Genomic DNA, 13,295 nt, shown 5'->3' with positions numbered 1-13,295 from the left:
GGTGTAACTATAAGCCCCAGCACCTGGGGTGGGGAGGGTGCCATTCAGGCTCCACCCTAGCTATGCCTCTGGTGAGGCATAACTCAGTACAACTCAGCAGCTGAGAGCAGCTGATGGTGGTGCTGGGAGAGCCCCGGGCTGGATAAAGAGCTTCTGCATGCCGCATCCAGCTTGCGGGTCTTATGTTTGACTCCCCTGGGATAGATCAACCAAAGGTCTGTATGAGAAGAGAGCAGCTTCCCACATTCAGAGCGAATCTAGCTCTTGAAAGTATGACAACCGACTATTCCAGCATAAATGCTATAAGTTATTTATTTTTATATGCCACCCTCTCTCCAAGGTTGGTTGGTTGGCAACCTTCAGTCTCGAAAGGCTATGGTATAAGCCTACAGCACCCGCTACTCCCAGGTGGTCTCCCATCCAAGTACTAACCAGGCCTGACCCTGCTTAGCTTCCAAGATCCTCCAATCCTAGCCCAGCAGCCTAACCACTCTTCCACGCTGTCTCTGAAAATGGCAGCACCGAGACCACAGAAGCAAGTCAACACCAAAAATAATAAGCTGGCTAAGAGCTGGAGAGCAGCAGAGGGCATCTGTTGGCAGGGATTGGCATCAGGAGCCAAACGGAACAAGCCCTTTCCTTCTTTGAGCCAACAGCCACTTTGCCAAAACTCTGCCCCAAAACCAACTTCCTGCCCCTGTGGGTGACCCAAATATCAATCATTAGTAAGTATGTGAAAAAATGACTCAGGTCAACTTTTTTCCCCCTCCACTTCCCATATGCTTGTTATTAACTAACATTACTGGTCATTACAACAAGCTGGTGGTGAAAAGAAAGAACACCTGCAGGGGTGTGAGGGGGTTCTCTCCCTATAAAGTCCCCTAAGTTTAGTCCAGCCTGGCAGAGGGGCAGGTTTTTTCCCTACTACGAGAGCATTCCCAAGTATATTACTACTTTCATTACTTCTGTTAGCTCAGAGCAGCATAAGACAGTTATCTCTTTATCCACACAACAACCCTGTGAGGTGGAATACGCTTGACTTCTCCCAGGTGTAGTGGCATTCCGGGGGGGGGGGGAGCACTAAATTTTATAAGGTGCCTCAATGTACCCTATAAGCTGCCCCTCCCTCTCTCCATCAGAGTCATTCAGAGTAGCAAGAGGGACATGGAAGACATCTCCACATTGCTCTTGCTGCTTGGAATGGCGCTGATGGCGAGGGGGGGCAGCTTACAGGGCACATTGAGGCACCATGCAAGACTTAGTGCTTTGCCCCTCCCCCTCAGGAATGCCACTGCCAAGGTGCAGGAATGGGGCTGTAGCTCAGTGGGTAGAGTACCTGTTTTGCAGGCTAAAGGGCTCAGGTCCAGTCTTTAGTAGCATTTCCAGGTAGGGCTAAGACAAGACATCTGTCTGAAACCGAGGTCAATCACTGCCAATTTGTATGAAATCCTGTGCTCAGTGAACTTCATGACTAGTTCTAGCTACAGTTTAACAGGGATCCCCCACACTGGTCACTGGTATTGAGGGTCAACTTGGCCCTGTGCAACCTGAACTGGTTGACTCTGGCACCATCCTTGTTCATGGCCAAGGAGAGATTTGAACCTCTAACCACTACACCACACTGCTTTTCTACAGGAAAACCTTTTTATCCTATCCTTCCTTCAAGGGAGGCATATACAAGTCCTATTCTGAAACTGTAACCCCTCTGGCGAATGAGTGGCAGCCATCATTCATGGAAGGAATTGGAAGGAAAATACATGTGCTTGGGGACATCCCTGTGGTTGGAGGCTAAACTATTTCTAAGGCCAGTGAAAACACTTGTGTTTCTGGAGATCAACAATTCCCATTTTCTTTTCAGCTCCCCAAGTCCTCCAGCCAGGGAAACATTAAGAACAAGTCAAATATTGTTTTCCTCTAACCCGGCTATTTACCCTGCATGAATGTACTTCTTTGTGTGAAACCCAAAACATTGCGGCTGTATGAAAATCTTTTTTTTTTCTTTCCAAAAAAGCAAGAAATTAGTCAGCAAACTATGATTTCCTTCTCATCTCATTCAGACAGGCAGTGGGTCCCTTTTCAAGCTTGGTAAAGACACACACACACACACACACACACACACACACACACACGCACACGCACACACGCACACACAAAATCCATAGGAGATGATGTAGGAGGAGATAATCAGTTCATCTGAGTGGCAACTGACTCAGGGCAGGCAAACATGCCCTTGAGTAGCTATAAAAGCTCATCAGGGAGTCCATTTATGCTGAGGGCTCGTTCACAAATGAAAGTCACCACTTCATTGTCATGTACTGCCCAAGATCATTGCTGAGCCTAAACTGGACACATAGCTGAGCCTATGACCTGAACTACAGTTCTCTGAAGCAACAACGGGATTGGAGAGATTACTGCCTCTGAACGTGCACAGAGTGCATTGCCCTAGCCTCTGAGGAGCAGTAACCAGATGCTCTACAGCCCTGGGTTTAGGGAGAAAGGCAGTGATGTAGCTAGCAAGAAGGCAGCCCCAGGTGTAACCCGGGGGTGGGTGGAAGGTGACACCACTAGTGACCAAAATTGTGGAAATCGTGGCTTTTAGTAATAATAATAAAATGAACTCCCCTTTAAAACAAAAAAGCACCACATTTTTTTTCATTTATGGTTATTTGTACAATTGTTAAGTCGTGCAATTGTGCAATTCTTTTAAGGTTATGCTTGTAGCATATGGAAAATTATATTTTTTATAACTCTTCATTTTTTTTTCCCCTCCTAACTTTAGTTGCAGGTGCAAAATACGCTCTGAAATCCCCAAATCCTGCTGGAATTTGACCAGTATAGAACCAAAGGGATATCAGAGTCTCTGAACAAGTTTGGAACAGAAGCAAAGAAATAAAACCATTCTTACAATGGTTACTTTGTGTGTGCTTGAGAGTTTATCGTGAGCATATGATACTGCCCTTGTGCCAAGTCAAGTCATCAGTCTGGTCTATCTAGCTCAGTGTTGTCTATGTGGATTGGCAACAGGGATCTTTTCTCTGTCCTCTTTTGGGATGCCAGGGACCTGTTGCAACACAAGGCATGTGTTCTCCCACTGAGCTATGTCCCTTCCCATTAATCAGAGGGGTGTTTAACTTTCCTCTGTGCAGAAGATCTCCATGCCACTTCACAGCTTACTTTTAAGACTTTCTAAAGCTTTTGGTCATTTGTGGATGGATCTTCTGGTGCACAAACCCACCCCTTTTCCCCACATGAGCACACAGAAGTAGTTACACAGTTCCTTGGAACCTGGCCAGTGAGTAGTTATGATATTTTATCTTACAAAGTGGGGGATGACAACATGCTGGCCTGTTCCAATCACATATTAATCCCAAAGGCTCTCCTAAAACATCATCATACTTAGGCGTTGATATAGGACTTCAGGGTCTTCTGAATACTCCACAGCCATTATCTCAGTTCACTTTGGTTTTAGCACCATAGGACATGGCAAATCTAGCAACAAAACCTAGCCAGATTTATATCTCAAAAGAACAACCAATACCAAAACCTTAACAGGTACGTAGGAATGCTGTGAATTGAAAGGCAGGCACACCAGACATTTGAAACCGCTACCAAATCTCTAGCTTCATTCAAGAAAGCCTATCATAGATGCAACAATTAACTTCACAAATTTTCTTTAAGTTTTCTAGGCTGCTTTAGCCCATGAGTATGTCCTATGAATGACACTTATCACAGTCTGACAGCAGATCATCAAGTGTGAGCATAGCCCATGATCTGCCAGCACCTGGTGGCGGGTATCAAATGCCATCCTCTTACCTACGAAGTTGTGCATTGATCAATAACCTACAGTGTTGTCATGATCTACAATGACTGTTCTTGGTCTACACATCCTCCTCCATCTGTGGCACCTTCATTGTGAAGAGGAACTATGAAGGAGAGAAAAGTAGTGGCCTAGACCAGGGGTGTCCAAAGTTTTTGGCTGGAGGGCCACATTATCTCTCTGACACTTTGTCGGGGGGCCGGGAAAAAAAAGAATTAATTTACTTTTAAAATTTGAATAAATTTGCATAAGTTTACATAAATGAATATGAACTTATTTGAATGAATGAAGGTCTTGCAATAGCTCAAGGCCTATAAAAGGCCTTGCACAAAGCAAGGCTGGTCTTTCCTTTGCTGCCGCTACTGCATCACAGACATGAAACAGCAAGCAGTGGAGGAAGCCCTCATCCCATAGCTCACGCAAGAGGTCAAACAGTCGCTCTCACGCTGAGAGCAGTTGTGTCGTACCAGTGCCGGCTCCAACAAATCTCTGGAGGGCCGGAGGCTCATTGGAGACTGGGGGCTCCCTGAGGGCCGCTTTGAGAAGCCTCGAGGGCTGGATGTGGCCCCAGGGCCGGGGTTTGGGCACCCCTGGCCTAGACTTGAGGCTACTATGCTCCTCTCTTCCACACTTTCTCTTCAAATGAAGGGAAGGAGGAGGGCTGAATGACAGTGGAGCTGGAGGGGTGATGGAGGAAGAGGGAGATGATGGATGAATAACACAGATGAGGTGGACCTAGGTGCCCCCCATCAATCTACCCCCTCGCTCTGCTTCATTGATGAGTTGGCCTGCAGATAACAAACCTTCTTGTGATCCACTCACCAAATTATCCCAGAATTCTGAAGAAGCCTGCGGTAGACCCTCAGTAATCATTACAGCTCCATAAAATAGGTCAACAGAACTGAGCTGAATTTGTATGGGGGAACATTTGCCAGTGCAAAATGGAGTGTGGGGACTCCGGAAAGACTCCCTCGAACATCATTAATGTACTGGCATTTACTGTCCTTCTAACTCCATTGGTACATTTTTTAAAAGAAGTTTCTTCATGCTAGTTACAGAAACCAGTCAATCAGGATTTAGTTCAGCAAATGTGATGATGTCATGATGCCATGTCGCCAATCAGATATGGTGACATTATGACAGCACAAATGTACATCCAAATGAGGTCAGTACTTCTTAATCTCACTCTGAATGGGCAAATATTTCCATCCCTTCTTCCAGGCCCCTCCAAAAACAGGAGAAGCCTATTTCAAAGGGTAGCGTTGTTTACCCTTTAATGGGGCACACCTTGCCTCATTAGTATTATATTTAGGTATCAATACGCCCCTCTTGATGAACTGCTATATTTACGGCTGATGCAACCGAGTCCCTTAATTTGTACTTGAACACAGGGCATGTGTGTTTGCCATTATGTGAGTCATTTCGCTTTCATAAAACTAGAGTGAGAACTACAACTGGAGTGAAAACAGCTCCAATCTTAGCAGATAAAACAAACAAACTCCTGTTGATTATGTCTGTGGAACATGATTACACACAGGAAAAGTTTGGAAGCTCCTTGCACATTGGAGTAGGCCCCATCTGATGCAATTTACTTTCTCAGTATTGTGATATGCACACTGGAATACTAAAGACTCCTTCATATGTTAATTGAATTCCATGGAGTATTTTATTTGCCACTGGCTTCATAACTCAGCACATAAGAGAATGAAAGGACACCCAGAAATGATCACCTGTAGAAATTCCATTCTTCAAGCAACAGTTATCCTAACCTTCTGTCACCTGGATCCACAGTTCGTCTTTTGTAGAGCCCTGGTGTCAACATATTTTATCCTTCCACATAAGGTGCAGTTGAACTATTTAACAAGGTTGCTGATCCCATGAGGTAGTGGGATGACAACCCAATCCTATGCTTTCCAGCACCTAGGGTTACGGCGGCGCCAAAATGGTGACTGTCACATCCAACAGGGCAGGGAAACAGTGCTGGGTCTCCTCTGGGTAAGGGAATAATATATAATATACAGTATTTATATACCGCCTTTCTTGGTCTTTATTCAAGACTTTATTCAAGGCAGTTTACATAGGCAGGCTTATTAAATCCACGCAGGGATTTTTACAAATTGAAAGAAGGTTCTTTCTTTCAAGAACCACTACATTCAAGGTGTTACACTCCGATCTGGTTTAACATTCTGGCCTCCATCCTCCCACGCTCCGAGCAGATGGAACAGCTCAGCTGCAGCTTGCCAGCTGCTTCAAGGTCGCACGGTGCCGGTGGCCTCGAACTGGCAACCTTGTGGATGTTAATCTTCAGGCAAATGGAGGCTCTACCCTCTAGACCAGACCTCCTGCCCATTCCCTTACCCTGTGTAGCAGCCAGGCAGCCCAAATGGGTCTCCTCAGATCTCCCACAGAATCGAGGAGACCTGTGTCGGGTTTCCCAGGCTGGAAGGGGGGTTAGGATATTATGACAGAGCTTGACTTCCAAGCTGGAATGTTTGAATTCCTAGCTATGCAAAATAACGTAATGAGTACACTGTGTAATGGGACCTTTGGCTGATTGCGACTTAGGTTTTGTAACCTAAATTGTTGATGTCACTTCTGGCCATGACATCACTTCCAGGCTAGTGACATCACTTCCAGTGAGTGCCGACAGATCACATTCTAAAAAGTGGGTCCCAGTGCTAAAAAGTTTGAGAACCAATGAGCTAGATCTTTTAGTGCAGTATCATAAGTTCCAAAAGTAGGAATAAGTGGCATAAAAAGAACATAATCTGTTGAGGATATTTAAACGTTGATTTTTTTTGTTTATTTAATAGTCTTAGTGGATACGGGGGTGGCAGTCATGACAAGCTCCTGTATTTCAAAAGTTTAGCACAGCACCACTGCACATGACACAGAGGGAAGGGGCAAATTTCATATGAAGCCTGGTTTGATCATAGCCTCCTCTTGTGCTATTTCAGAGTAGGGGAACAGCAGCTGCCTGCATTTTAAGTTCTTGCACATACTGGAGACGGATTTAAATGTGTAACCCAGATGTCTTAGGCCCTGGTTTGTTTACATTCTTGAGAACTGTTGTGGGGAGGAAAAAAAAATCCTCTTCTATATATATGATGTCAAATACAAAACTGGACTCAGATGAGCTCTGGAAGGAAGAGTTTCCCTTAACGCAGTCTTTGGGCCTCTCAGTATGCCAGGACAGGCAGACCATCAAGCCCCAGATAAAATGTACTCCCCAGATATTTCATTGTTCCACTTGGCAATGGAAGAACTGGGGCACTCCATGATGGGATTCACATCGCAACTTTGCATCAATAGCTGAGCTCATGAACTAGTCTAATCTGTCATATTCCTCAATCTATTCACATGAATATTCCTTCCTACAGCAGAAGCTTCTCTCAACTCCCTCCCCCCCATGAAGATTTTGCCTTAACTCTTCCCTGTCCTCATCCCCTACAGAAACTTAGGCTGCAACCTTTAGTAGGAAATAAGCATCACAGAGCACGGCAAGGCTTACTTTTGAGTGAGCATAGTAGGATGAGCTTTATAAGCCGCATTTCAAGCGCGCATGCGATACTCACAGTATTGAGGTTACATAAAGCAACAACACTGTTTCAAGTTAGGCAATGCACATTTATAAAAGATGGGGGGAAATCTAAAGCAAAACAGTCAATTAAAATAATTCTCCCATTGGCTTTTAATCTCAGTCACAAGTAGTGGCGTCACTAGGTCTTGCACCACCCAGTGCAGGAGGCTGGAGTGTTAAACCTCTGATGGTCATCCTTCTATGCAGTGGGTGTGGCAATGCTCTGAGTGGTGGGCAGCGATGATGCACCATCTTTTATTTATTTAAACAGGTATTTATATACCTGTATATATATGATGCACCATCTTCCTGCCCCTGCTGGTTATTTGGCTATAACTTTTGATAGAATAGAGATGTTTCATTGCACTCTGAATGGAATTGCATATCATATAATACACAACATGATATTATTTGAAAATACCAATATTTTAAACATGTTGATCAGTAGTGGTGTCACCCCACCCAATGCATGCCACCCACACCTCCCTTGCGATGCCACTGGTCACAAGGTACAAGTCCAAAACAAAAACAAAAAAAGGCTTATGCCATCTCAGGAAATGCTAAGCTTCAGCAGATATCCAGGGGAAGCAAGTGTGCAAGGTAAGCATTATTAGATGCTCTCTGAACCCTCGTCATTTGCGAATGGCACATGGGCAATGTTGCATTATGATTCTTAACCAGGGTTAACAGCTGTGATGGATATAGGGAAGAGGTGATTGCTAGTGACAATATGTACACACACCACTCTGATGGGGAAGGAAGACACCAAGACAACCATATGGCGCAAAAGCTATATAGTCCACTATCTTATCCAACAATCTATTTGGAAAAGTACTGGCACTGCAATGACACAAATCATACTGTGTTACTAAACTCAGTCCAGAAGCCGCTGTGAAGCCTAAGATCTCAATCTCAAGCTGTTTTCCATGTCATGCTATAGTGTGACCAAAAGACAAAAAGCAGGATGAAGCTGTGCAGCCACAAGCAGCCTTGATTCTTAATGGGTGGGTCACCAGGGGCAGGAAACAGGTTTAGCTCCTATCTCAATGTTTACTCAAGTGCACCCCCTTCTCTTAATCAGTGCTTGCCAAGATCATTCACTTCCATAGAGAAGATACTGCAGTGATACTCCATAGGGCATTCTGACTCTCACAGACAGGGTGGACCTGTTATTAGTGGAATAGTAGAAGGCTTTGTGTTCGTGTACATACAGAATCCTTGCAATATACAAGCCTGTATTTTTCATGTGCATGCACACAGAGCCTGTCACAAGTCATGAGTGAAATTAACAATATTTAATAGGGAAGTCTAGAATGAGGGAAGTTAACAATGAAAACCCCCACACAACAGAAACACTTTTCTATCATATCAACTGAAATGGGGGATACACATAGAAGATCACAGATGAAGGGAAGAGAAAATTCAAAGCAACTCAGTTTCCAAATTATGTGCCATAGAGCAAAAAATACACAGTAAATCGGCTTAAGGCTGCAATCCTATACACACTTAACCCTACACTGGGAGTAAGCCCTTTTGGCCACAATGAGATTTACAATGCAGGCCTGTGGATGTCTACTCAGAAGTAAGTTTCTGCTGTTCCACAACTGGAAAAATAACCTTGGGGGGGGGGGGGAAATTGCCTGTACTGAGCAGATTGTCTTGTGTTAAATTATTGGACAGCACTATAAATTTTAACTTTTTAAAGAAGTTAAATAGCAGATCAACCTCTTTCATAAAAATGCACCCCAGGAAACTCTTATAATCCATTTTAACAGATCTTTTGCATTCCTGAAACAAGTTCGCTCATATTCCAATAACTATTAGGTACAGTGTAGCACAATCCTAAACTTGTTTACTCAGCAGCAAGTTCCACTGAGATCAATTGGCCTTACTCCTTGTTAAGTGAGTTTAGGATTGCAGCTTAATTCAACAGAAAGTTGCCATCAATTCAGCTGCTGCCATGGAGTATTAAGTAACATCTTTAAACCAGTATTTACTTATTTAGTTAGTTTTAAGATGGGAGGATCATAAAGGTTTGACATTACCTGTTTAAAGATGCTGTCATGTCTTACCTTGACGTAAGACGAAGTGTCTGGTACTGTCTGAAACATCCTTATTTGCAAGCAGTTGTTTTAAAGAGCTCCAGAACTGGCCTGGAAGAATAAATGAAAATAAGTAAGAAAACAGACACGTACGCAAAGGCTGAATTTATACAGTAAAAACCAGCAAACAGATTTAAAACAATCCGTCCCACTGTTTTAGGCCAACCTTTAAGGAAACTTAAAGGAAAATGGCTCTTCCATGAAAGAAACATGCAACTTTGGCTGCAATCCTACACCAACTTACATGGGAGTAAATCCCATTGAATTCAGTGAGGCTTACTTCTGAGTAGACATGCATAGGATTGTATTCTTTGCATTCCTTGCAAGCAAGGGTAGAGAGAACTGGGGCATAGAAGGGATGGAAGACTTTTGATTTCTTATTGGATTAATTGAATTTTCAAGTTTACAGTTTAAAAAATCTGTATCTTTAGGTGGGCGCTCATTCAATTACTGTATTGACATGAGTGGGTAAACTTTATTTAACCCATTTTTTGCCTGGCCCACAGGTGTACACATTTGATTCCTGTTGCATATATGCAACATTGCATGTTTGTAATTTTGTGAAGACAAATGGTGGAAATGATGGGATAGAAGTTTAATACAATAATAGTGTTGTAAAATGAATGCAGACCCACCATCAGCTAGCAGAACATACAAGCAAGAAGAATTCTAAAATCCAGTTTCTAAGTTTCAGCTTATTTGATGTCCTCTCTCTCTCTCTCTCTCTCTCTCTCTCTCTCTCTCTCTCTCTCACACACACACACACACACACACACACACACACACTCACTCACTCTCTCTCTCTCACACTTACACACACACACACACACACCCTTTCTTTGAAGGTCAAATGTGATGACATCATCTCATCGTTAATAGATTTTAATAAACCAAGATTACCACATACGTAAGAGACAGAAACATCAGGTGATGGAACCAAGTATAGCGTACACCACCAAGCCCTCCCACTAGTAAAGTGACAACTCCAGATGATTTCAATGCTCAACAATATCAAGTACCTCTGCTGGAAATAAGTGTCCTTGTATTATTCAGCAATGTTAATGGAACGGCCACTAGTCAGCCTTAACAAAGCATTTAAAAGTCCCATTGACATCAATGGGTACCGCATGTGCTTAGTGCCCTCTCCCATTTAATACAATGGAATTAAAAGCATGTAATTGCTTTTAAAAGATCATGTCCTCTGATGGTAGTTAATAGTGGGCATGATGACTGGGATAAATGTGGTCAGGCACCAGGAAACAATGCCATATTATCTCCAGTGTACCAACTCCTTCTTGCACAAGGGCACAAATATTTCCAAATAAAGACTTGGTGGAGTTGCATCAGTATTTATACATCAGGAGAAGGGACAATATCAGTGATGACCACCAGAAGGATGGTGAATGGATATGCAGCTAATGTCAGGGGCACCTGGTTGGGTATAAGAGACTACAGCATTCTCATCTTTGATCCCAGAAATGTTCCACGATACAGTACTTTCAACCACTGCTGTGTTTGCATGTTTTTTTTTTAGTTAGGAGTTAGCCAGGAAGCCATACAACATGTGCTACAGATTCTGTCAAAATAATGACTGTATATGATGATGATGATGATGAAGCTACACTGGCCCTGAAACCTAAAAAGGGCAACTACAACTCATTCTATCAAAGGGATGTCTTCGTGATTCCAGCTGAAATCCTGCACAGGCTAACACGGGAATTGCACACTCTTAAAAGTGCAGCACCATTGCACTACTTCACCATTGAATCTAGTGAGTCTTACTTCCAAGTAAACACATACAAGCTCAAACAGCAAGGGATGGGAAGTAGTATAGAAAACTTCAGTGGTGCTCAACCAAAATGTAGAACACAACACACACAATTGTGCTTAGTTTACCCATTGTTTCTGCACTGTGTTACATGACCTACAAGTTAGTGAGAGTGAAGTCACTTCCACAGTATTTAAGATTACTTAAATACTTGTTGTAAGTTCAAGATCAAGGTTCTTTATACAGACAAGTGAATGCTCCATAACATCACTGATTCAAATTTTTCAGAATGATCCATCTCACAAACAAACAATATTCCTAAACAGGAAGATAAGAGTTACAAATGCTTCAGCAACTCCGAGCACAATCCTATGCATATCTACTCAGAAGTAAGCCCTACTGAGTTCAATGAAACTTACTCCCATGTAAGTGTATAGAAGACTGTAGTCTCATTCATACTTCTCTGAATGCCTGTAGCAAAATGTCCGTTTTGCCTCCCTGAGTGACAGGGTGAAATCTTAAGCAGGTTTTCCCAGAAGCAACACCCCCAAATTTAGATTTACTTTCTAGTATGTGTGCTTAGCACTGGACTTTGAGAATGCCCCAATTTCTAGAGTACAAAAGCGGAAATTGGCTCCCAATTTAGATACTTGAGAAACACACATTTATATACAAGAGGTTTTTTTTTAACGTAATTGGATTGTAAATCATGAACTTGTATTTAGAACCATGTATTTCAGATCACCACTGGATGATCTTGGGGGAGATCTTGGCCATGAGCTTCACATCTGTCACTCAATGCATTACTAGCACACTGCAAAAAGAACACAGTCCACACTTGCTTCTGTGAAGCTGAGCTTTAAATCCTGCAAAAGCATTTCCGCCTCATTCTTCTAGCTGCCTTTCCAGGGCATAACCCGTGCAAACTTCATTGAAATGGACAGGATCTGTACCATGCTCCCATTTGCAGGATCTGGGCAAACATCCCCATTCATTTCAATGCATAGAACCTCTTGCTGGACTATGCAGTCAGTGGACTTATTTAGTTGCCCCCACCCCCCAATTTTTTAAACAGCACGCGCGCATGCACGCGCGCGCGCGCGCACACACACACACACACACACACACACCCTTTTGGTTTTTCTAAAGCCTTTGAAATTAAACTTTTTTCCCCCTCCAAAACATCTGTTGTTTTAAAAAACAATAAAAATAAAAACCTTACAAACACCACACTCTTTTATCTGCATGTTATTGATTTTTATTGCTTTCTTAAAAAAGTTATTGCCCAGCCATCTGGCATTAAAGAGTTATAAAACTCTTGTTTTGATAAGCAATTTATACTCGATTCTCTCCGTGCAACACATTCCAAGTTCTTTCTCCACTGAATTTTTCACAGAGTGGAGGGGAAAAAAACGACTCTCTGGCTTGAGGAACAGGGTAGTTTTCCTAGGTTGGACAGTTGTCAGGGGTTCAGATGGATAAAATACCCTTCACTTCTCTCTCTTCGCCCTTCTGATGGGACACCATCATACTGCTTCCCAATAAATCCTTACACATAGAAAGTTTTAGCGACATTGACATAAGCAGCAATGGCCGGTCTTGTCAGTTTCACCCAGAGCATTGACACAAGCACACATTTTCCTTTGCAAACCAGATTTCCAAAACTCTTTTTTTTTTAAAAAAAATGTCTCTTTGTATTGCTGGTTATTTTGAAAGGACTCACCTTTCTTATGCACTCTTTCCTTAGCCAGTTGGAAGACCAAATGAGTTGTAAAGATCCAGGATGATGAGAAAAACTAAGGAAGACCCCCCCACCAGACTGGTGTTACAACATCAACTCCTGTGCCTACACACAGCTAGATTTCTGTAGCAGAGAGAGAGATTAATGTGGTGGCATCCGAAGGAGCAAACCAAATGTTTCCCTTTCTTGCCCCCCACCCCAGACCATCCAGACAGGCTACATCAGCTCTCACGTATCCTCAGGGGGTTTCTGTAATGCTCTCAGTCCAACGGCCTCCTTTTCCTTCC

General features: G+C 43.0%; 1 protein-coding gene across 2 annotated transcripts in view; it reads right to left on the bottom strand.

Moving 5' to 3' along the window:
- The window catches only part of FLI1 (Fli-1 proto-oncogene, ETS transcription factor), a 118,431-nt gene extending 105,375 nt beyond the window's left edge, over positions 1 to 13,056 (bottom strand). For both annotated transcript variants that reach the window (XM_066639293.1, XM_066639295.1), the window contains exons 1-2: positions 12,991 to 13,056; positions 9,470 to 9,550 (exon numbers count right to left, since the gene is read on the bottom strand). In XM_066639293.1, coding sequence (XP_066495390.1) covers positions 9,470 to 9,508 — 39 coding nt within the window. In that variant the 5' untranslated portion in view covers positions 9,509 to 9,550; positions 12,991 to 13,056. The remainder of the gene's footprint in view (positions 1 to 9,469; positions 9,551 to 12,990) is intronic.
- Between the last annotated feature and the right edge of the window lie 239 nt (positions 13,057 to 13,295).

Source organism: Tiliqua scincoides, chromosome 11 (assembly GCF_035046505.1).
Source record: "Tiliqua scincoides isolate rTilSci1 chromosome 11, rTilSci1.hap2, whole genome shotgun sequence".
NCBI lineage: Eukaryota > Metazoa > Chordata > Lepidosauria > Squamata > Scincidae > Tiliqua > Tiliqua scincoides.
The sequence above is the reverse complement of the archived record's forward strand: the minus strand, read 5'-3'. Positions and strand labels throughout refer to the sequence as shown.